The 25,023-nt window shown below is 44.5% G+C and overlaps 1 protein-coding gene across 1 annotated transcript in view; it reads right to left on the bottom strand.

The window, feature by feature from the left end:
- QPCT (glutaminyl-peptide cyclotransferase) overlaps positions 1-25,023 on the bottom strand; it is a 93,376-nt gene that overhangs the window by 45,989 nt on the left and 22,364 nt on the right. The window contains exon 2 of the mRNA XM_030198072.1: positions 6,166-6,312. Coding sequence (XP_030053932.1) covers positions 6,166-6,312 — 147 coding nt within the window. The remainder of the gene's footprint in view (positions 1-6,165; positions 6,313-25,023) is intronic.

The raw sequence follows: 25,023 nt of genomic DNA, 5'->3' as shown, positions 1-25,023 counted from the left end.
TTGTTGTCTTCTCTACTTTTTTTTTCTTTTGTCTTTGTGAAGAGGCAGATCCCACAACTATGTGTGTAACTTACAGTATACTATAAGTTATCCACTCAAATGCACCATTTATTTGCTCACATTTACAACTGCCTTTTACATGGCATATGTGATTGCGCCTAACTTCCGAAATCTATATATGGTGCCTTAAGTTGTGCACGCTAGTCTGGCCACAAGGCCAAATTGCACGCAAAACTTAATTGATTAACAAGCCAATCAGCGCCGATAATTGGTACTTAACCAATTAGCAGCATTATTTGGCTTTAATTATAATTTTCACGCACAACTTTCTAGGCGCATTCTATAATGCGGTGCACATAAATTCTCATGCATGCAGTTGAAAAGGAGGCATGGAATGGGCATTTCAAAACACAGTGAGGCATATTTTCAAAGCACTTAGCCTCCCAAAGTTCCATAGAAACCTATGGAACTTAGCCTCCCAAAGTGCTTTGAAAATATGCCTCTATGTGCACTATTATAGAATAAACCTGATCTGCACCTAACATTTTGAACAAGCAGGATGTATCCAAGCAGAACTCACTGGGTAGGGAAAAACAAGGCCCCTGAATGACAGCTCTGACAAAGTCCGAATGGGCTCCGGCTATACCTCCAGTCTGTTATGCTTCACAATGGAATAGAATGACAATCCAGCAGATAAATGGCCTGGGCCTCCATCCAGGAGGTTGCCTGAGCCCAAGTCAGTGAGTTCTCAATCTAGGAGGCACTCTCTTGTTCCTGCAAATGCAGACAGCCTCAATGGTCACCTTAATCAGATGCACAATGGAGGCCGTGGATGGTGCTTGGCCCTTCCCAGGCCCATGGAAGAGAACAAACAGATGAACTGAGAAAAGAAACATATTTGTCTCCTGCAAATACCTGAGCAGAACTCTGTGGATGTCCTGCTTGTGAAGCCTCTTGGCAGTAGAGTCTGAACTCCCATCCACAAAGGAGGTTCACATAGAAGAGGGAGATAACCGTGGAAAGACAGGAAGGAAGAGTATGGATGGACACTGAATCCTTCAAGAAGTAGAGATATGGGTCCAAACAAGACATAGCCTGAAGCTTCAACACCCTCCTGGCTGATGAAATTGCCATGAGGAACACAATTTCAGTGTGAGATTCTTAATCAAAGCTGACCTCAGTGTCTCAAAGGGGGCCTCCTGAGAAGACATTCAGCACTAAATTCAACTCTCAAGAAAGAAGAGACAGATAGGGGGGACACAAATGGGCAATCCCCCTTCAAAAAAATGAGTGAAGTCCAATTGAGCATCTAGGGAAAGTCTTAGGATTTTACTCCATAAACAGGAGAGGGCTGCTAGCTGAACCTTAAGTGAGTTCAGCGTCAACCCTTGATTGAACCCCTGCTGCAGAAATCCAAGAACCTACACCTTCCAAGAAGAAAGGGAATGCTGACTGCATTTTGACTGGTTGTCAAAGATCTTCCAAACCTGGACATGAAAGACTTGCAGACCTTGAGTAAGGTAAAAATCTCTACAGGTGAAAAACCTTTCCATGTTAATTGCCACTTCTAAAGGGCCAAACAGTATGCCAGAAGGTATCCGGATCCCCTATCTCTACTTAACCGTGCTTGAGCAAGCCACAGTCTCAGGGAAGGCAAAGCAGATTGTCCACCAAGAGATGAACCAGATCCATGTACCATTTCTCCATGGCCAATCAGGGGCCACCTGAAAGATCAGAAAGGGATATCATGCTATCCTGCGCTATACCCTGCCAATCTTTGTCCCCACCAGTCCAGGAGGAGCTGAAATGCTGCAGGCCTCAACTCCCACTCCCCCAGATCCAGCAGAGATTGACTGAGGAAGTCCACCTGGACATTGTCCTTGCGAGCTATGTGGACCACTGGCATAGTCAGAAGATTCAATTCTGCCCAGCAGCAATGGCCTGTAACTTCCAGGGCCACAGCCTGACTCCTGGTGACTCCCTACTTGTTGATATAGGTCACTGCCATTGCATTATCTGCCATCACGAGGCCACTCTTCCTCATATCAGTGGGAGGAACTCCACCAGTATCAACCTCACTGCCCGAACTTCCAGGCAGTTGATGGACCAAATGGCCTCCTAGGGAGACGTACACTCCTGTGCTACTCTGCCCAAGCAGTGAGCTCTTCAACTAAGAAGACTCACAGCAGTGGTAACAATCACTCAGTTGGGCAGATCCAGTGGAACTCCCCACAAGAGATGTCTGGGACTGTTCTACTGGACAGTCTGTGATGCGCTTTAGGAGGGAGCAGTAGACAGCTGTCAAAATCCTGACAGACCACAGCCCATAGAGAAAAGAAGGCCTCCTGAAGGGAGTGCATATGAGCCTGACCCCACGGCACCATTTCCAGAGTTATCCATCATGGAGCCCATAAGCTTGGAGATAGTCCCAGGCTTGGGTGAGTAGACTGCGCTTCAGGCTCGGGTGAGTAAACTGCACTTCAGTTTCTGCAGCTTCATAAGAAAGACTGCTCCCAGTGCCATATCAAACTGAAACCCTGGGTAATCCAAAGTCTAGAAGGGAGACAGATGACTCTTTACCCAGTTCATCACCCAACCCAGACATTCCAACAGCAGGATGACTTAAGAAGTAGGCTGCACAGAAACGTCCACTGAATTGACTCAGATTAGCCAATCGTCCAGGTAGGGATTAATCCAAATAATCTGGAAGCTCAGGTGAGCCACCACTACCACCATTATCTTTGAGAAGGGGCAAGTAGCAGTCAACAGACCAAAGGAAAGGGCCTGAAACTGAAGGTAAACCAGGACACAAAAGCGGAGATGGTGCTTGTAGTCCTCCCTAATTGGAATATGGAGATAGGCTTCTGAAAGGTCCAGGAAGGTCAAGAACTAGATTGGGTGAACCAAGGCAATTACTGAGCAGATTGTCTCCAAAAATGCTTGATCTTGAAGCAGGCATTTACTCCTGTGAGGTCTAGGATAGGATCACAAAATAAATAAAGTAACATCCCTGTCCTCATTCTGTGGGTGGAATAGATTCCATCCCCAGGTCTAACAGGTGCTGAAGCGTGAGTATGACTAAATGCCACTTTACCACCTAGCCATCGATCACTTCAAGGGCCCACTTGTAGCCAAAGAGGGACAATCTACCCTTAACCAAGCCACCAAGAGGCCCAAAAGCACCTTCACTGGGAATATCTTGAACTTCCAGCCAAGCTGGAGGGCCCAGCATCTTCAGGTCTTTGGGGACCATGAAAGAACCCTTGCTTGAAGGACCTCCTAGGTCCTGGAGCCAAGCCAGACCAACAATTGTCCTAATGAAACCAACACCCACCACTCAAGCAGCCCTTAACCACAGGGGTCCGCTGGGAATCTTTCTGGTATAGTTCAAGAAGCCTAAGTGGATGTGCCTGTCCTATGTCCTTAACCAGTTTCTCCAGGTCCTCTCCAAAGAGCAAATGCACCTTAAAGGGCAGCTGGCTTAGAAGCATCTCTAGCCCCCCACGTTGGAGACTACTGAGCGATTCAGAGGAAGGTGATAAAATAGTATGGGATTTGTGCCAACAGACATATGAGAAGAGACTAGAAGACCTGAATATGTAACCCTAGGACAGAGGTTTTCCCCAATGGGAATATCCTGAAAATCCCGACTGGCTGGATGTGTCCCAAGGACTGGGTTGAAAAGCCCCTGCTCTAAAGGAGGAATAGGGGAGATATGATACAGACATTTAAATACTTGAAAGGTATTAATATAGAAACAAATCTTTTCCAGATTTAGTAACAGTAAAACTAGAGGAAATGAATCGAGATTGCGGGGTGGTAGACTTAGGAGCAATGCTGGAAAATTCTTTTTCAGGAAGAGGGTAGAAGATGTCTTGAATGCCCTGACAGAATTCAAAAACGCATGGGATGAATACAGAGAATCCCTAATTAGAAAATGGGCAGGGTAAAAACAAAAGTTAAATTACTGCATGTGCCAATATTTTTTTTTGCCTGTAGCTGCAGGGAAGCACTCTAAGAAGTGCAAGGGCAGAGAAGGGTGGATGAAGATCTGCACCCCCTGTGGCAAGGCACCATGGGGTCAAGCCATACACCTCACTAAGGGGCCCTTTTACTAGGGATTAACCCTAGTGCGTTAGTGCTTACCACAACTTAGCAAAAGGACCCTAACATGATCACTCATGGGTGAAGATTTGAGTAGAGCAGGCTGTTAGGCTCAACCAAATTGTGTGGTACCAGTCTGCATTGCTGGGAGCTAGGCCAGGAACCAGGAGCATCAGCCTGAACAACCTACAATCTGCTGGAGGCAGAGAAATACTGGAGTTTTCCAATGAACTCCAGCCCTCCTTATTCCAGTGATGTTGCTGGAAAAAAAATCAGCGTTTCGTCCTTCAACTATTGGTAGGAGGGTATAACACCCACTTGGTTGAGGATGTACAACCCAGACGCTAAGGAATGAACAACTGTCTCTGGCACATTTTCACCAGCAGGGTGCAAGCAGATTAGAAAGAGGAGCATATGATAGCAGTATGAGTTTCTTAAAAAAAAGTCACTTTTTAAAATGAACAGGCATTTTTCAGTGTGCTCTTATAAGGGGCCCTTTTACTAAGCTGCGGTAGGCCTAACACGCAGGTAGCGCGCACACCAAATCAACACTATCGCTGGGCTAGTGCAGGTGCCAGGTGGTAATTTTGAAGTTGGCATGCGCTATTTCCTACAGTAGAAAATATTTTTCTATTTTCTACTGTGGGGACGTTCCCGGCAGTAATCTGCAGCGTGGCCACATTAGCGTGTGCTACCTGATTATCGCATGAGTAGCGCGTGAGCCCTTACCGCCAGGACAACGGGTGGCAGTAAGGGCTCAGGCAGAAAACAGATGCATGCTATTTTTAATTTTAGCGCATGGCCATTTACCACCCCACTAAAAAAAAGCCTTTTTTCACAGCCGTGATAAAAAATGGCCCAACGCCAAATTCACGCGTCCACACTATCACAGGCCAATTTTTACCGTAGTTTAGTAAACGGGCCTCTACATATCCTCACACTGCCCCACACTTCCTCATATCTTTTTTTCACCAAAAAATGACCTGACAGCTTCCAAAATATGATCCATGAAGCTGGCATCACCAAGTAAGGTGAATTTCAGAATGAAATAACATATAAGAGTAAATATTTAGCCAGCAGCACTTAGTATTTTGCTGACCAGCTCCGGCGTTATTCCCAGATATTCAATGCTAGGCCATTTCCAGGCTTCAGCATTGAATATCTGCGTTATGTGGCTGCCGCCTAAAGATAGGACTGTGTTTTATGCGGTTATCCTGGCTGGTTAAGTGCTGAATTTCTGCACTTAACTGGCCAGGTACTGACTCCACTCCCGGAATGTCCCCAAAATAGTTTTCATTTAAGCGCTAATTGCTAATTTTCAACGGCAATAACCAGTTAAGTGGCATTCAAAATTAGCAGATAACGTCGAACAAGCGATTTAAGGGCTGTAGTTCAATCAAAATTTTAATCACGATTAATCGTGATAACAAATTTTAATCGAAATACAGCCCTAAAAAAAAGAAAGAATAAAAAGTAATGAAAAGATAAGAAATAGAAAATACAAATTGAAAAACTACAAATTAAAGAATCTAAAACAGCATGCAGAATAGCTATAAACAGTTTTCACAGCCTACTTCAGAAAAGCAAGCTTAGCCATTCAGCAGCCGTTTCTGGCTGGTTAAATCGTTTTGAAAATCGACTAGTACGTTCTCAAAAATGAATGTGAAGAGTAATATTTTTTAACAGGCCATCTAGGATGTTAAGGCACAAAGAGGCATGTGTTTTATAAAGACAATATACATGCCTATGTGCCTTTGTAAAATTACCCTGCAGCAGGTACACTTATGTGTGTATGTGCCAGAGAAAACAGGCACATAGGTGCATATTTCACAGTGCCTAATGTACACCCCTACTCTGCCTCTGCTCTGCCTTCAGAGTGCTTGCTTTAATGTGGGCATAAGGCAGACATTTTTTATAGGCGCCACAGACAAGTGCTAAAAACAATCAAAAAGCACCAGTAACATCATCATGCAGTGAGGCGTGAGATTTTTCACACTGTGTGCATGCTTCTTCTGGTTAACATCCATATACATCATTTGGTTAGGATGATTGACATCTTACCTTACGCACAGCATAGTTTCCCGGTGATCCAGGATATCTCTCTATTAGTATAGGTTGCAGATCATTCCGCCACATCCGAGAAATATCTGTCCTAGCTACAACTCGACGAATATCAGCTGGACGTAAAAAAACTGGTTGATGGGAATTCTGTAGAAATAAAGAAAATGAACATTTATTTCACTGAACACTGTAAACTGACTACCTCAATGTGGTGTCTCTATAAAGCCTACACAAGTTAACTCTGGAAAGTTGCACACCCAAATTTCCGAATAGCACGCATATTCTGTAAGTTATTTTATAAGGTCAGTTGTGTGTGTAACTTAATGACTTAATCAGCCACTAGTTGGCTTTAACTACCAATTATTGGCTATAATTTGTGTTAATTGGCATTATTTGGCAATTATGTGCATAACTGTCCTTAGTTGGTATTCTATAACTCCAAACGGGTCATGGGCAGATCAAGGGTATGTGAGGCAGTAGGTTAAAGAATACTAGCATCAAGTTTCAAGTTTATTGAAAGCTTTCTACCCCGCCCATCAAGCCATTTGAGTGGCTTACAATCCAAAAAGCGCCATTGAAAAGTAGTGAACATAACTTGACGAGACAGGATAAGGGAGGAAAGGGGTGAACTATAATATAGATAGGAAAGAGGGGGTGGGGAGGAAGAACACAAGGTATATGCCTGCATAATCTAAATGCGCTGCTAAGGCATGCAAGAGAGAGCTACCCAAATGTGTCCTTAAATGAAACCGGCATCCAAGGAAGGTTGGAGCCTTAATTTGATGGGCAATTTGTTCCACAATTCTGGACCCTGTATGGCAAAGATGGAGCGTCTATTTGCTACGTAGGCAACTCCTCTGTGAGTTGGTATAACTAGACGGTCTGTTCAGCTAATCTAAGCAATCTAGATGGTATGTAGGGTACAAGATATTGAGAGAGATACACCAGTTCACCAGACGAGTGGATTTTAAAGACTAAAAGAAGAATTTTGTAGGTGAGAGAGAGGCAACCAATGTGCATTTTTTAGCTATGGGGTGATATGATACGCATCTAACTGCCTATGGTCAGGTAAAAGCATTTATGCCTGCCATTGAGCTAATGTAAGTGCCTGAACCTAAAATTAGGTGCATAAATGCTGACTTATACTAGCATTCTGTAATGGCAGTTGCATGCACAACTGACATTATAGAATCTGCACTTCATGATTACATTAATATAACCTTGTTTTAGCACAGATAAGATTGCCAAAAGTAGATGCAAACTTTGGGCTCCCATAGCTCCTTATGGATGAACAGGGAGAGGAACAGGCCTTTGGTTATTCCTTGAGTACAGACAGGCAGACCTTCCATAATTCTCTATGGGCTGTATAGACAGACAGACTGATCTTCTCTTGGTGTCAGACTGATATTAAAGGGTAAAGCTCCTAACTTTGACAGATAGGCTCTAAACTAGCCTCTCTTTGAAAATGCACTAATGTATTTATATATCAAATTATTTTAACCCATAGATTTCTTGAGATTTCCTCTAACCCAGGCAAAGAATGGATATTTCTGCTAGCATATATATAAAGTGAAACCTAGGCCGGTGATCATGGGAGACTTTAATCTACACATCAAAACCCTAGATACCACCACAGCTGCCTTTCTGGACACGATGACAGCACTAGGATTTACATAGGTGATCAATTCTCCAACCCACGAAAAGGGTCACATACTAGACCTGGTATGTTTTGCCTGAAAACTGGCTGCATCGGGGCAAAGTTACCAGCTGGTGTAAAACCACAGACTTCACCATAAAGTGTAGAAAGCAATGCTCCTTTTCCTGGGAGGTGAAGTCTGTCTTCCACGTTGGATTTGGTGGATTGCTTGCCTTGTTGCTTTCTCACTCCAAAACACCTAACAGGAAGTGCATGTGTATTTGCCAGCACATATACTGTAGCAGAATAACCTATTTTATAATATTTACATGTGCAGAAAAAGAGTGGTATAACTTGGCATTTTCCATATGTAATTGTGAACACTGACAAGTGGAAGTGGCAATTTTGATGTGGAACCTGCATCAGTGTCAGCATCGACATTGGGTGCACCAAAGCAACATCAAGACGGTCTGACATTGGACTTGGTATCACAAGCGTGTAAGGATCTATGTCCTCATCATTAGTCCTGCGTGCATCGAGGGACTTGCAGCGTAAGAAGCATTCTCCCTCCAGGCACTTTGCCCATACCTCCCCTGCATCGATGTCCTCGATGTACAGGAAGCGTCCATACCGCAATGACCACTCTCCTTCTCTCTAACATATATCTTATTGAGAGCATTTGAGTTCTTTGAGATCTCCTATGCCTGCACAGGCTATATCTTAGACTGCATCCTTACTGCTTTCTCAGCCAGTACTGACGCCGACTCTGCAGGAGGAAATCTGGGCTATGTTCAAGGAAGAGCTTTCAGGGCTACTGCATTCAGAGTCTATACAGGCTTATAGCATTGGCTTGACTCCTCTTTCGCATTCCTCAGTGGACATTGGTCCCAAGCTACAAGATTACTCTCAGCCTGAATTCAAGCTACTCCATAGCTATGCAACTCTCTCCAGTGGTAGATGGTGTAAGATTCTTACCACAAATGTTTCCACGGTAGGTTGAGGTGCTCACCTCGATGGTCTCTACACACAGGGTTTTTGGCCTCTATGGGAGAAATACTGGAATTGCGGGCAGTCTCGAATGCTCTCAAAACCTTCCAAGACTGCATCCTTGATCAGGTAATATTCATTCGCACAAACTACCAGGTTGCAATGTATTGCCTGATCAAACAAGAGGGAACAGGTTCTTACCACCTCTATTTATTTATTTATTTTATTGCATTTGTATCCCACATTTTCCCACCTATTTGCGGGCTCAGTGTGGCTTACAATACATTGTAATGATGGAAGTACAATTTGTTACAACACAATTATGGTTACATTTTGAGGAGTTAAGTTAGAACAAGGTCCAGGTGTCGTTAAGGGGAGTAAAACAATGGGGAAAAATGATTGAACACTAGAAGAACAACGGATGCTGGTAGGGCGACAGAACATTAGCAGGAGAACTTTCGGGCTTAATGTTCATTACCTGTAAAATTTAGGTTTAAGTTTGTTGAAGTTATGGGGGATAGTAGTACTGAGGAGAATGTATTGCTGCATTGTTTACACTGTGTGTGGACTTCTTGTGTTTTGATCTTTTCGATAGACTTTTTCAAAGAGATGAGTCTTTAATAGTTTACGGAAGTCGGTTATTTCATAGTTCGTTTTCAGATTTCGTGGTAATTTATTCCAGAATTGTGTGCTCATATAAGAGAAGGTTGATGCGTGCAGCATTTTGTATTTTATGCCTTTGCAATTAGGGAAGTGGAGGTTGAGGAAAGTTCGGGATGATCTTTTAGCGTTTCTGGGTGGTAGGTCTATTAAGTCAGACATGTAGGCTGGGGCTTCACCGTGAATAATTTTGTGGACTAGTGTGCATACTTTAAAAGTAATGCGTTCCTTGAGTGGCAGCCAGTGTAACTTCTCTCGTAGGGGTTTCGCACTTTCGTATTTTGGTTTCACGAAGATGAGTCTGGCTGCTGTGTTCTGGGCTGTTTGAAGTTTCCTCAGTGTTTGTTCTCTGTCAACAAAACATCCAGATACGAACTTGGGCAGTTTCTCAAAACAAACTGAGCAGAGTCCTTTAACCTCACAAATGGTCCCTCAGCATCTCTGTAGTTCATCAAATTTTCCAGCAGTGGGGGACCCCAGCAATAGACCTGTTCGCTTCTCCTCAGAACAACAAGCTTCCCGGCTTTTGTTCAAGGAATTATGCTCCCAACCGCACAGCCCCAGATGCCTTCTCGCTCCACTGGGGAACAGACCTTGTATACGCCTTTCCCCCACTAATGCTAATAGAGAAAACTCTTTACAAACTGTGTCAAGACCAAGGGACCATGATTCTAATTGCGCCTTACTGTCAGCATCAAATCTGGTTCCTTCTCCTAGAGTTATCATCGAAAAAAACATTGATGTTAGATCCTTTTCCAACCCTAATAACACAGACCCCCGCTCTAGCCCTACATAAGTACATAAGTATTGCCACACTGGGACAGACCGAAGGTTTATTAAGCCCAGCATCCTGTTTCCAACCGTAGTCAATCCAACTCACAAATACCTGGTAAGATCGCTGCTTATCCTAGAAATAAGCAGTGGGTTTTCCCCAAGTCCATATTAATAATGGTCTATAGACTTTTCCTTTAGGAAGCCATCCAAACTGTTTTTAAACCTCGCTAAGCTAGCTGCTTTTACTACATTAACTGGCAATGAATTCCAGAGCTTAATTATAAGTTGAATGAAGAAACATTTTCTCCGATTCATTTTAAATTTACTACTTTGTAGCTTCATTTCATGCCCTCTAGTCCTAGTATTTTTAGAAATAGTAAGCAAGCGATTCAAGTCTATCCGTTCCACTCCACTCATTATTTTATAGACCTCTATCATAGCTCCCCTCAGCTGTTTTTTCTCCAAGCTGAAGAGTCCTAGCCGCTTTATCCTTTCCTAATAGGGAAGTCGTCCCATCCCCTTTATCATTTTTGTCACCCTTCTCTGTACCTTTTCTAATTCCACTATATCTTTTTTGAACACAATATTCGAGATGCGGTCGCACCGTGGAGCGATACAAAGGCATTATGACATCCTCGTTTTTGTTTTCCATTCCTTTCCTAATAATACCCAACACTCTATTTGCTTTCTTAGCCGCCGCCGCACACTGAGCAGAGGGTTTCAAAGTATCGTCAACAATGACGCCTAGATTCCTTTCTGGCCGGTGACTCCTAACATGAAATCTTGCATTACGTAGCTATAATTTGGGTTCCTCTTTCCCATATGCATCACTTTGCACTTCCTCACATTAAGCATCATCTGCTATTTAGATGCCCAGTCTCCCAGTCTCGTAAGGTCCTCTTGTAATTTTTCACAGTCCTCTTGCAATTTAACAACTTTGAATAACTTTGTGTTGTCAGCAAATTTAATTACCTTACTAGTTACTGCCATCTCTAGATCACCTGATATACTATGGTCTTTTTTGCAACCTCGCTATCGGGATACCCTATATTCCCTGTTGTGGTGATATCTTTTAAATATATCTTTTTCTGAACCATGCGTTTTTGAATGACTGTCAGGCTTCTCCCCAGGTTCTAGTTTAAAAGCTGCTCTATCTCCTTTTTAAATGCCGATGCCAGCAGCCTGGTCCCACCCTGGTTAAGGTGGAGCCCATCCTTCTGGAATAGGCTCCCCCTTTCCCAGAATGATGCCCAGTTCCTTACAAATTTAAAACCCTCCTCCCTGCACCATCGCCTCATCCACACATTGAGACTCTGGAGATCTGCCTGTATCTTGGGCCCTGCGCTTGGAACTGATACCCTACAGGTTCTAGATTTCAGCTTTCTATCTTAGAACCTAAATTTGCTCTTCCAGAATCTCTCTCCCACATTTTCCTATGTCATTGGTATTCAAATGTACCAAGACAGCCAGCTCCTCCCCAGCACTATCTAAAATCCCATCTTGGTGACGTGTGAGGTCGCCACCTTCGCACCAGGCAGGCAAGTGACTAGTCACCCAGCTATCTACATGCCTAATAATCGAATCACCAACTACAACAGCCGTCCTAACCCTTCCCTCCTGGGAAGTAGCTCCTGGAGACACATCCTCAATGCGAGAGTACATAAGTATTGCCATACTGGGAAAGACCAAAGGTCCATCAAGCCCAGCATCTTGTTTCCAACAGTGGCCAATCCAGGTCACAAATACCTGGCAAGATCCCAAAAAGTACAAAACATTCTATACTGCTTATCCCAGAAATAGTGGATTTTCCCCAAGTCCATTTAATAATGGTCTATGGACTTTTTCATTAGGAAGCCATCCAAACCTTTTTTTAAACTCCGCTAAGCTAACCGCCTTTACCACATTCTCTGGCAACGAATTCCAGAGTTTAATTACACGTTGAGTGAAGAAACATTTTCTCTGATTCGTTTTAAATTTACTGCATTGTAGCTTCATTGCATGCCCCCTAGTCCCAGTATTTTTGGAAAGCGCAACCACACGCTTCACATCTACCCGTTCCACTCCACTCATTATTTTACAGACCTCTATTATATCTCCCCTCAGCCGCCTTTTCTCCAAGCTGAAGAGCCCTAGCCACTTTAAAGAGGATATTGCATTTCCTGGTGTGCTGGTCCTGTCTACAGGATTACTTCCATCCGCACCAGTGTGATGCTCTCCTTTTAGAAGACTTTCCTCCTTCAAGGCAGCACAGGGGCTGCCAGATTGGAGGTGGGACTTCTCTACAATTTATTTATTTATTTATTGCATGTGTATTCCACATTTTCCCACCTCTTTGCAGGCTCAATGTGGCTTACAATGTGTCATTATTGATAGATGATAGATTGGGAGAAGACAATTATTGTTACATAAAGAATGACGTAGTCGAAATTTAAACAAGCAGATATAAGCAATGTCCCTGTAGGCCTCCTCTATGTACCTCTCATTCTCCCTCAGCTCCTCCAAGTCTGCCACTCTAGCCTCAAGAGAACGGACTCCTTCTCTGAGAGCTAGGAGTTCTTTATATCGAGCACACATACATATGACCTCTCACTAACTGGGAGATAATCATACATGTGACACTCAATGCAAAAGACTGGATAGCACCCCTCTCGCTGCTGGACTACTGTCTGCATCTTAGTATTTTAGAGTTGTTTAATTAAAACTTTTTAAGGTATTAGGGATATCAGATGAATATAAAGAGCCTTAAGATTGGTGTAATGTTTAATATATTTAGTGTTTGCTTCTCAGAAACTAATTAAATATAATTAAAACTCTAATGAAAGGTCTCTTCTTGTTCTCCTAATTAGAATAATTGACTATAAATGAAGAGTTGAGCTAGGGGTGGGTGGGACTAAGGACTGAACTAGGCCCTACTGTGCATAGATTTACATTCCTTAGACCTTCCTGAAGCAGTCTCTAGGATACTCCTAGCCTCTAAGAAGCCTTCTACATAGAAATGTTACCGATTCAAGAGGAAGAGATTTTCCCTCTGGTGCGCAGCCACAGCCCTTGACCCTGCTAGGTGCTCTCTGACTTCCTTTATGGATTACCTCCTTCATCTTTCAGATTGTGAACTCAACACTAACTCAGTCAGAGTACACTTGAGAGCCATTAGTGCATTTCACTTCAGGGTTGATAACAAACCAGTTTCTATTCATCCCTTGATAATAAGATTCATAAAAAGTTTATTTCATACCAAATATCCTTTCAAACCACCCCCTGTGGTTTGGGATTTCAATGTCATCCTTACAGCTCTCATGCAATCTCCTACTGAACCACTTCATTCTTGTTCTCTAAAAATTCCTCACATATAAGGTAGTATTCTTAATAGCTCTTACTTCTGCCAGAAGAGTAAGTGAACTTCAAGCCCTAGTGGCAGACTCACCTTACCCCAGGTTCTACTACGACAGGATTGTCCTCAGAACCCACCCCAAATTCCTCCTTAATATAGTATCAGTGTTCCACTTCAATCAGTCTACTGTACTTCCTGTCTTCTTCCTTAAGCCACATTCTCATCCTGGAGAAGAAGCACTGCATACTTTAGACTGCAAGTGTGCTCTAGCTAGCGTATTATCTGGAGTGTACAAAACATCATAGGAAGTCCTTGCAGCTTTTTGTATTCTTCGACCCTAACAGATTAGGGATACCCATCACCAAACATACTATTTTTGAAAGAGATAGATGTCCAAAAATTGACATAAGTCAGCATTTGGAAGTTTATCTCACAGGAACGTCCAAATCAGTATTATCGAAACCTCTTTTTGGACGTCTTTCTCTTAAGTCCGTCAGAAGGATGTCCAAATCTCAAGGGGACGTGCCAGGCGTGTTCAAGGTGGGACTTGGGCGTTCCTAAGACTTGGACATCTTTCAGCAATAATGGAACAAAGTAAAAATGTTTTGTGCTAGACCTGTTTTTATTACAAATAAGGCACAAAAAGGTGCCCCAAATGACCACTGGAGGGAATCAGGGATGACCACTGGAGGGAATCAGGGATGACCTCCCCTTACTCCCCAAGTGGTCACTAATCCCCTCCCACCCCCAAAAAATGTGATGAAAAAGATTACTTGCCAACCTCTGTACCACTCTCAGATGTTATACTCAGGTCCATCAGAATAGCATGCAGGTCCCTGGAGTAGTCTAGTAGTGGGTGCAGTGCACTGCAGACGGTGGACCCAGGCTCCTACCTCTCCCTACTTGGTACAATTGTGGAGGAAACTGCAAGCCATCCAAAACTCACCAGAAACCCACTGTACCCACATATAGGTGCCCCCTTCACCCATAAGGGCTATGGTAGTGGTGTACAGTTGGAGATAGTGGGTTTTTTGGGGGGCTCAGCAGACAAAGTAAGGGAGCAATGGTCAGATGTGTACCTGGAGCATTTTATGAAGTCCACTGCAGTGCCCCCTAGGGTGCCCTATTGCTGTTCTGGGATGTCAGGGGGACCAGTCTACTAAAAATACTGGCTCCTCCTACGTCCCAATGGCTTGATTTTGGACGTTTTTACAGTTGGACTTTTTTTTTTCCGAAAATGGCCAAAAAACAAAGACATCCAAATCACAAAATGTCCAAATCACAGGATGTCCATAGTATTTTCGAACGCAGAAGATAGACATCCATCTTTTTCAAAAATGACCTTCTTTCCTGTTCGGAATTTGGACGTCTTTATAAAACGTCCAAATTCTGATTTAGATGTTTCTTTTGAAAATGCCCCTCTATATCTACTTGGTTGACTGACTATATCTCCTACATGTATTACTCCTGCCAGAATTCTGAGCAACTGTGGAGAGCAGAATGTGTGCAGAATTCCTCAGTTGCACAGAATTTAACATTTCTATGCAGAAACTGTGCTCTCCTCCGCTTAATGCCACCCAACCCCCTGCCCGTTGAAACCCGGCCTACCTGGTAGTCTAGTGGCCTCTTCAGGGGCAGGAAAGAAGCCCATTCTTTTCTGCCTCGCTTTCTCATTAGTGCCATGCTTTTTCAAAATGGCAGCTGAGACTTCAAGCGGTTATCTCATGAGATTACTGCCTTAAGTCTCAGCGGCCATTTAGAAAAAGCATGGCATTAGTGAGAGAGCAGCGGCAGTGGGGAAGGAAAGAGTGGGGTTCTTTCCTGCCCTGAAGAAGTTCTCCCACAGTAGCTCCTCCTCCTACCTCATGGGTGAGTGTGGGGGTGGCTGGAGGGAGAGGCTGTAAAAAGGGGATGCTGTGGGTGGCTGTAAAAAAAAAGGGATGATGTGGGTGGGAGAGGGCTGCAAAAAATGGAGATGCTATGTGTGGTGGAGGGAGGGTCTGTATAAAAAGGGGGTATGCTGTGCAGAAGGGAGGGGCTATAAAAAAGGGGGATGCTATGGGTGGCTGTAAAAAAATGCTGTGGGTGGGAGGGGGCGTAAAAAAATAGGGAATACTAAGAGGGAGGGAGGGAGGGGGCTGTGTGGGGCAGAGAGGGGCTGTAAAAATGAGGGATGCTATATATGGGTGCAGGGAGGGAGAGAGGCCTATAAAAAAGTGAAATGCCATATGTGGGTATGGGGGGGGGCTGGAAAAAAGGTGGATGCTATGGGTGCTGGGAAAAATATGGATGGTATCTGTGTGCAGGAAGAGGGGGACTATAATATTGGTTAAATTATGCCAAATAAACTTGCAGAACTGCACATTTTGTATGCAGAATTTGCAAACTTTGTGTGCAGAATAATCATCATCTACAATACCTACAGTGTTTCTGCGGGTGCCTTCACAGCACCCAGTCTTAGGGGCTGATGCTCAATGGTTCACCATGAAATTAGCACTGAAAAATTGACATGGCATGCTCAAAGTAATGAGCATTCAAATTCATGCCGCATTAAAAATGCAGCAGTAATCTGCTGCTCAGCATAAAATATCAACTTTCCTGCCAGTGTCTGAGCAGTGATTGGCTCAGGTACTTGACAAGAAAGACTGAGATTTTAAATTTAAGAAACCAAGCATGCCGTGGCAACATCCCCATAACTTGTGGCCCAACAAACACCCCGCCCAACCCAACACCACTTCTTGCCCCCCCCCCCAACATTTCCCTGGTGTCTAGCAGCACGCACCCCGGCCCCCCCAGTGGTCCCTCTGGCCCCCTTTCTCCTGCTCTTGCCCAGGCTCAAAATACCCTGGTGGTTGAGTGGCCCTCCCTGGCCCCCTCCCTCCCCCAGTTGCAAATTGCCCTGGTGGTTTAGCAGAAGTCCACCCCCTCATACATCCATACCTCATAGGAGGCAGGAGTGATGCCCACTCACTCCTGTCCTGGGTACCATAATCTTCAAAATGGTACATAGGCCCTGCACCTGCATCCCAGGATGCACTGCATGGAGCGGGGTGCCACAATTTTGAAGTAATGGTGCCCAGAGGCAGGAGCAAGTGAGCATTCCTTCTGCCTCCAAGCTATGGATTTATAGGGATCTGGGGGTTGGGCTTCTGCTAGACCACGAGGACAATCTGCAACTGGGGGGAGGGCAAGGGGGCTGGGGAAGCCACTAGACCACTAGGGCATTTAGTGATTGGGCAAGCGAAGGGACACAGGGTGTCGGTGGTAGGTCACTGGATCACCAGGGCATTTTTTAAAATGGTTTGAGGAAGAAGAGTTGGATTGGGGCCGATGCTGAAAACCAAATGTCAGGTCAGATCAGGTCGGGAGGCCATTAGACCACCAGACTTTTTTTTTTAATTAGGGGAAGCAGTCCAGGGCAGGGTGGTCAGGTTGGAGGGAGAGAAGGGTGCCGCCTGACACCTCTTCTCTTGAACAACCTTTCTAATGCTGCCCTGGACCTGACAAAAAGTTTCCCGTGCTAAACATGTGTGAGAAACTTTTTTTTCTTTTTAGCACAGCTGAGGAGCACTGGGGGCCGGGTCTGGGGGTGAAGAGTAGGCGTGTTCTGCGTTAATTGGTTAGCACAGCTGCATTGCCGCACGCTGATTAGCGTGTGATTTGCATGTAAGCCCTTATCGCCTACCAAATGGGAAAATTAACGCATGGCCATTAATAGAGAAAAAAGAAAATGCTGCCATTTTACCCTGTGGTAAAAAGGCCTTAGTGCGTGGGAGTGACCCATGTAAGGACACACTAAGGCCACTCTTTACCACAGTACCAGTACGAGAAAGCTAAGTTGCTGTTTACAAGTTTTATGGTTGTGTTTCAACAGAAGAAAAAAAAAGCTTTAAATAAAAATTTTAAAATAGCATTTTGAAAAAAAAAAATTAATACATTTTCAGCAAGGAGATTTTTCTGATTTATGACAAGACAGCTCAGCAACAGAGGAAAAGTCCAGTTGCGATTGAAGCCAATAAGCCGATGAGCTTCTGAAGTCTTTTCCTCCAATGCTTAATAGAAGGTTGATAAGGTTTTGAATTATTTGAAGCAGTTTTGCTGTTGAATGTTCTTGTTATTGAGTGACTTGTGGGCTCATTTTCGAAAGACAAGGGCGTCCATCTTTCGACATAAATTGGAAGATGGACATCCTTCTCCCAGGGATGTCCAAATCGGTATAATCGAAACCCGATTTAGGACGTCCCTAACTGCACTCCGTCGCAAGGACGGCCAAAGTTCAAGGGGGCGTTCGGAGGCGTAGCGAAGGCGGGACTTGGGCGTGCCTAACACTTGGACATCCTTGACCCATAATCGAAAAAAACAAGGACTTCCCTGACGAACACTTGGGTGTTTTCACCTGGACCTGTTTTTCTTACGACTAAGGCAAAAAAAAGGTGCCCAAAATGACCAGATGACCTCCCCATATTCCCCTAGTGGTCATCAACCCCCTCCCACCCTCAAAAAACATCTTTAAAAATATGTCGTGCCAGCCTCAGATGTCATACTCAGGTCCGTGACAGCAGTATGCAGGTCCTTGGAGCAGTTTTAGTGCGGACTCAGCCCCATCTCCCCCTACACACCTGTTACATTTGTGGAGGAAACAGCGAGCCCTCCAAAACCCACTGTACCCACACCTAGGTGCCCCCCTTCACCTGTAAGGGCTATGGTAGTGGTGTACAATTGGGGGTAGTGGGTTTTTGGGGAGGTTGGGGGGATCAGCACACAAGGTAAGGGAGCTATGTACCTGGGAGCAATTTATGAAGTCCAATGCAGTGCCCTTAGGGTGCCCGGTTGATGTCCTGGCATGTTAGGGGGACCAGTGCATTACAAATGCTGGCTCCTCCCATGACCAAATGGCTTGCATTTGGTCGTTTTTGACATGGACATCTTTGGTTTCGAAAATCGCCGAAAATCAGAAAATGTCTATGTCTAGGGACGTCCAAATCTAGGGACGGTGAAATTTAAGGATTTGGACGTCCCTGACTATATTTTTGAAACGAAAATACGGGTTTCCCCGCCCCTAGATTTCGTTGTTTTGCAAGCCCTTTTGAAAATGCCCCTCTTGGTAATTTTACAATTTACAAGAACTACGCCATTTAGACTATTGTAATGCCCTTTATTTGAGATTATTAGGGTTAATAGGAAGAAAAACACAATTTTTGCAAAATACTGTTACCTACTTCTTGATGGCAAGAAAACATTTGGTTACATTATTTTTAATTGCTTGTGTTACACTAGGTTGAAATAGCAGCCACAATTCAATTTAGGATTATGTGTTTAGCTCACTAATATGTTTTTGTTGGCACTCATGTGCATCAGTAATATGAACCTAGCAAAGATGCTTCTTTCTTTTCAGTGATGTTTGTTACAGTTTGCTGGGGGCTATAAGTTTGTCCTCTACTAGAGTGAATTCATTCTGTTACTCTGGGCCCACTCTGTAGAATAAATTCTCTTTGGAACTGTGGTTTGAATAAAACTATCTGAAGTTCAGGAAGTTGCCTATAACCAATTTTTTGGACAAAGTTTTGGGAATTAAGCTGAATCAGAGTTGGGGGGTTCACTTATGATGTTCTTTTAGGGCCCTTTTACTAAGACACGTAAGCGTTTATGCGCGCCCAACGCGCGCCAATTTGGAGTTACCACCTGGCTACCATGTGGCTCTTGTGGTAATTTCATTTTTGGCGTGTGTCCAATACACGCGTCTAAAAATAATTGTTATTTTCTAGCGCGTGTACGCTACGCGTGCCAAGTGGCATTTGGCGCACGTAGGTCATTACTGCCCTGTTAACACATGAGACCTTAACGCTAAGTCAATGGCTGGTGGTAAGGTCTCAGACCCAAAATAGGCACGTGCCAATTTGTATTTTTCCACATGTCCATTTTCGGCAAAAAATTAAAAAAGGCATTTTTTGCAGGCATGCTGAAAAATGGATTTGCACGTGCCCAAAACACGCAAATACACTACCGCAGGCCATTTTTCAGCGCACCTTAGTAAAAGGACTCCTTAATGTCTTGATGTGCATTTTGTATGCTGTTAATAAGGTCATTGTTTGTTAGGTTATACCTCTTGTACATCATCTTTGATAAATTTATTCACAAAAATGTTAAGAAATCTTTATTAAAAAAAAAGTAAAATTATGCCCTGTCATTTTATTTTTGAACTCCCTTGTCTGTGGGCAGTTACGGGCTGAATATTTGATGATGAAATCAGAAGAAATCAAATGGGACCCAGAGAGTGAAGACAGTGAAGGTTGGTACAGCTTTGAATAAACAGAATCCACCAGAAAATTGCTGCCTCATAGTCCAACTGCGAACTGCCCTGTGTAGAAACTGAGAACTGCTGTAACTCACTGCTTCCTGCGGAAGATGGACTTGCCCAATTAATTTCTGTTAACTTCTGGCTCTTAAGTTACACAATAGGAGAATGCGGTTCTTGTTAGCAGAATGGAAGGTCTCTGGTGATTACTAGAAATTATCATACATCACTGCTGTGCTGCTATTCCCCATGAAAACAGCTTTACTGCAGAAAATGTCATAGGAAAACATTTCCAGAATAGTCTTCTTTCTGACACTGGAAAAGCAGTTCACCTACATTTCACTTCTTACTGGCCATTTTCCAGCAGTGTTGGCATTTTTGGTTGTTGTTTCCTCCCTTTTTTTGAGATGTTTATAGCTCTTCTGCCTCCAGAGATGTGAACTGATTCTTTTAGTTCAACAGAAGATGGAGTTGGATGAGTTAATCTTGCAAGATCTGGTGACCTGCTTCCAGCTGTGCTCTGTCTGCCCAAGATCTTCTCTCCATTTGCTGGAAGTCCCCAATATCAGTGGCGTAGCCAGACAGCCAATTTTGGGTGGGCCTGAGCACAAAGTGGGTGGGCACAAAATTTTCTCTCTTCGCCAGCACTTCCCAATTCAAAATATAAATACTTTAGCAGATGAGGATCCCCAATCTCTGTCAGCTGAAGGCCTCCAGTAAAGATGGCCAGAAGTCCTCTCCACCAAGCCCAGTAGGCAGCAGCAACTCCTCGAGCCACTGATGCCAGCACCCCATACAATTAGTTGTCAGTGGCTCCAGGATGCTGCTCCCATCTGCCAAGCTCAGTAGAAGACATCTCTGGCCAGCTTCAGAAGAGACCCCAGCTAGTAGGGCTTGGGAATCCCCACTAGCTACAGCAAGGGTCAGGGCTGCCGTTAGCCATGCTGGTGACCAGGGCAGAAAATAAAGCCTCTCCCCCAATTCCCTCTCCTCTCCAATCTCCTCATCTGCAGTTAAAGTCACACTGACAGACCCTCACAAATTAGAAATAAAAATATACAGACAAAATTGAACTGGGAACCTCAGCATGTACTGCAACACTGGAGAAAAAAAACCCCCAAAACAAAAGCGCATTTCCTTTTCTACTTAACACAATAAAAAGACAACCGCTATGCACATTTCCCAAAGTTAACATATTCCATTTAAAATATTCAAAGTAAAATGATTTTCCTACTTTATTGTCTGGACATTTTATTTTTCCATCATGTTGGTTCCAATTTCTGTCTGTATTCTGCTAATTCTTCAAGCGGTTGTCCATTTGTCATTTTTCTCCTGTCGTTTCATTTCCTCACTACACCTACCTCTGAAATTTTGATCCTTCCATTTTAGCTCTTTCCTTCCTTTTTTTCTTTTCTGCCTCTGTACACTCAAATTTCATCCGCTTCCTAAATCTTTTCCTTCTTTTTACTTTTCAGATATCTATCACATTTCCATCTCCTTTCACCCCTTTGCTCTCCCATTCCCCATCTCTCTCCTTCTCAGCCTTCTATTCCCTTCTATCTTTGATCTACGCACCATTACCCCCTGTGATCACTAATCTCTCCAGTCCCTGGGCCTCTCCCCCATGCTTTCCACCATTTCCAGTGTCTCCCTCCCTCCACCCTTCCAGCCCAGCATCTGTTCCCTCTTTCTACCCTCCTCACCCTCGTAGCCTGATATTTCCCTATCCCTTTTACCTCCCACCACCAGCATCTTCCTGTCCCATCTCTCTCCCCTCCCCCATTGTCCAGCATTTTTCCCTTTCTCTTCCCTACCATCCATTGTCTATCTTCTCTCCCTGGATCCATCTTCCCTCTTTCTCCCCTCTCCTCTTCTCCACCTTAATGTCCAACTTTTCTCCCTCTCCCTGCCTTGAGCCCCTGGTTTGACATCTCTCTCTGCCCCCCCCCCCCACCACCATCATCAACTCTCCATCCTTCCTTTCCCTCACTGCCATGTTCAACATTTGCCCTCTCATCTCTCCCTTCCACTTCCATGTCCAAAATGTTTTTTTCTTTATGCCCTTTCTCTCCCACTACCCATCTCACCCATATCCAACAATTCTCCCTCTTTCCCCTTGCAGCATCTCTCCGTCCCTCCCCAGCTCTACCCTATCTCACTCCCTCATCCAAACAGTGCTCCTGTCTCTCCCCGACCCCCCACCCACACACCACCACCACACACACACACACGTTTTTTCCTCCCTTTCCCCAGCGATAGTCTGGCACCTGGCTGCAGGCCTTCTTTCCCCTCCCCTTCGGGCAGTGCTGCAGTCTATCGCTACAGCTGAGCAAAGCTGCACCGCGGGTCCGTCTCCGTCCTGCCGCTACTTCTGCCCTCCGGCTCCATTGTGATCTTTTGTTTGCTCTCTTCTGCTGCCAGACAGTGCTTATCTGCAGCGGTTCCGGATCCGCGCACTCCCAGGCCTGTCTGTATGCTGCCTGCAACTGCTTCCGTTCCTCTGCGCTGGCCCCGCCTACTCTTCTGAAGAGGCGGGCCCAGCGCAGAGGAACGGTAGCAGTCGCAGGCAGCATACAGACAGGCCTGGGAGCGCACAGATCTGGAACCGCTGCAGAAGAGCAAACAAAGGTCACGGAGCCAGAGGGCAGAAGTAGCGGCAGGATGGAGACGAACCCGGTGCGGTGCAGCTTTGCTCAGCTGTAGCGATAGACTGCGGCGCTGCCCAAAGGGGAGGGAGGGAGGGGAAAGAAGGCCTGCGTGCCGGCGGGGGATCAATTCTTTTGTTGTCTCTATGCATCGTCGCTGGGTGGGCCTGAGCCCAAAGTGGGTGGGCCCAGGCCCACCCGTGGCTACGCCCCTGCCCAATATTTCAACATGCATCTCTGTGACAAATTTCCGGTTGTCCCAGATATTTCTGAGTCTTGCCACTTCCTCTCTTAGTTCTTGTACTTTTTTCATGAGGGATTCAATGTACATACATTTATCACATGAAACCAGAATCTTGTTTTGGTCCAAGCATTTGGTCTGGACAGAGGCAGAAGCTGTAATAAGAGCAGCAACTTTAGGCCCACGTTGTTGTTTTTTTTTTACTATACTTCCAAGTGAAGGGGCTGTTATATTGTGGGAAAAAATAAATTAAAAATGGCCTGTCAAAGTACAAATCCTATTTTTTTCCTACACATGTTCTGTGGGATATACCTAGGAAGCAGGTAGTTTTAGTGTAAGATCTGAGAACCTGTTCAGATTTACTCTGTGGGTGGAATTCAATGTACTTCCTTACCTATTTGGGATTCAGTGATTTAGCTTTTTCTTTCAGGGTTTTTTTTCTCTTTTCTTCCCCTGATGTACTGTTTGGTTGTAGGCCTAATTCAAGGGATTAATCTTACAAAGTAGAAACCCAGAATAAAACTGATCTCAATCTATGGGTATCAGTTAATTGACAATGATTTCTTGATTATCCTTCCAATACTGTTACTGAACAGTGCCAGAAGGTTGATGAACAAGTTTAAGGGAAAGAAGGTAAATTAATATCCTTTTATTAGGGATATTTAGAGATCAAAAGCCAGAAGGGATCCAGGTCTTCCATTTCCACTTGACCCCTGCCATAGCAATCCATGAACCCTTGGAAGGAGAAATGGGTTGGCCCAGCAGTTGAAGAAAGTCCACATACCAAGGTTGTTGAGGCCAGTCTGGTGACATTAGAAGCAGTAGAAAAGGATAACGCACAATCCTGCTTAGAATCCAATCTATCTGAAGCCATACAAGGGCTCCTCTTTGGGCCACTGCTGAACCAAGGCATCTAACCCCTGAGTGGCCCCTCCCTGCTTCTGACTGATGAAGTGCTCTGCCTTGGCATTGCTGCTTGTAGCCAGAAGGATGAACATTGGCTACCCTCACCATTCCTGAATGAGCTGAAAAGCCACATGAACCAGCTCCCACTCTCCTGGATCCAAGAGGGAGTGGCTAGAAAAGTCTACCTGGACATCGTGTCTGCTGATAGGGCCTGATGCCTGCAGGTTCAGTTCTGCCCATTGGCAAATGGCTACTGCCTCCAGAGCCACTGCCTGGCTCCTGGTGCTGCCCTGCTTGTTGATGTAGGCCACTGCCATGGCCTTATCCGCTAAACCTGGACCACCTACTCACGAAGCAGGGGAAGGAACTGGTTGATCAACCACAAGGCTTCCAGTGGAGACTGAGTCTCCTGCATCACTCAGCCTACGTAGTGCACTCCTCAGCCAAGGAGACTTGCATCAGTTGTGACTACCACCCTATCTGGGAAGTCCATCAGGACCCCACCCCCACCCCCTCACCAAAGAAGATGACTAAGGCTGTTCCACCAATCCAGGCTACACCTCATTCTGGTAGGGAGTGGCAACTGGTGATTAAAGTCTTGATAGACCAGAGCCCAGTGAGACAACAGGGATGACTGAAGGAGCTGCACATGTATTTATGCCCAAGGCACCACCTCCAGAGCTGCTTAGCACATAAGCACATAAGTAATGCCATACTGGGAAAAGACCAAAGGCCCATCGAGCCCAGCATCCTGTCCCTGACAACGGCCAATCCAGGTCAAGGGCACCTGGCAAGCTACCCAAACGTACAAACATTTTATACAAGTTATTCCCAAAATTGTGAATTTCCCAAGTCCATTTAGTAGCGGTCTATGGACTTGTCCTTTAGGAAACCATCCAACCCCTTTTTAAACTCTGCCAAGCTAACCGCCTTCACTACGTTCTCCGGCAACGAATTCCAGAGTTTAATTATATGTTGGGTGAAGAAATATTTTCAATTTACTACACTGTAGTTTCATTGCATGCCCCCTAGTCCTAGTATTGTGTTATGTTATATTACACCGTGACTTTTATTCTACCACTACCTCTCCAGTTCAAGGCAGATCACATACAAAAGAGACCAGATCAAAATATCTAGGAATTACATACAAGTAGGGTAAAAATGCAGGATATAAACAGTTCAATCCTACTAATTAAAATCTAAGGGCACTAGACCAACAACATGAAAAAGTAAAACTTTCAGCTTTTCCCTAAATATTAAATAGTGTTGACAGGTTCTTAATGATAAAGATAAAGAATTCCAAAGTGTGGCCATTTGATAATGCATCAAAGCAGAAAAATGTTTAACTGATTTTAATTTAATTGTATATGGAAAGTGCAGAAG

Source organism: Microcaecilia unicolor, chromosome 3, assembly GCF_901765095.1.
Source record: "Microcaecilia unicolor chromosome 3, aMicUni1.1, whole genome shotgun sequence".
In the NCBI taxonomy this organism is placed as follows: Eukaryota; Metazoa; Chordata; class Amphibia; order Gymnophiona; family Siphonopidae; genus Microcaecilia; species Microcaecilia unicolor.
Note: the sequence above shows the minus strand (reverse complement) of the source record. Positions and strands in the feature narration are given on the sequence as shown.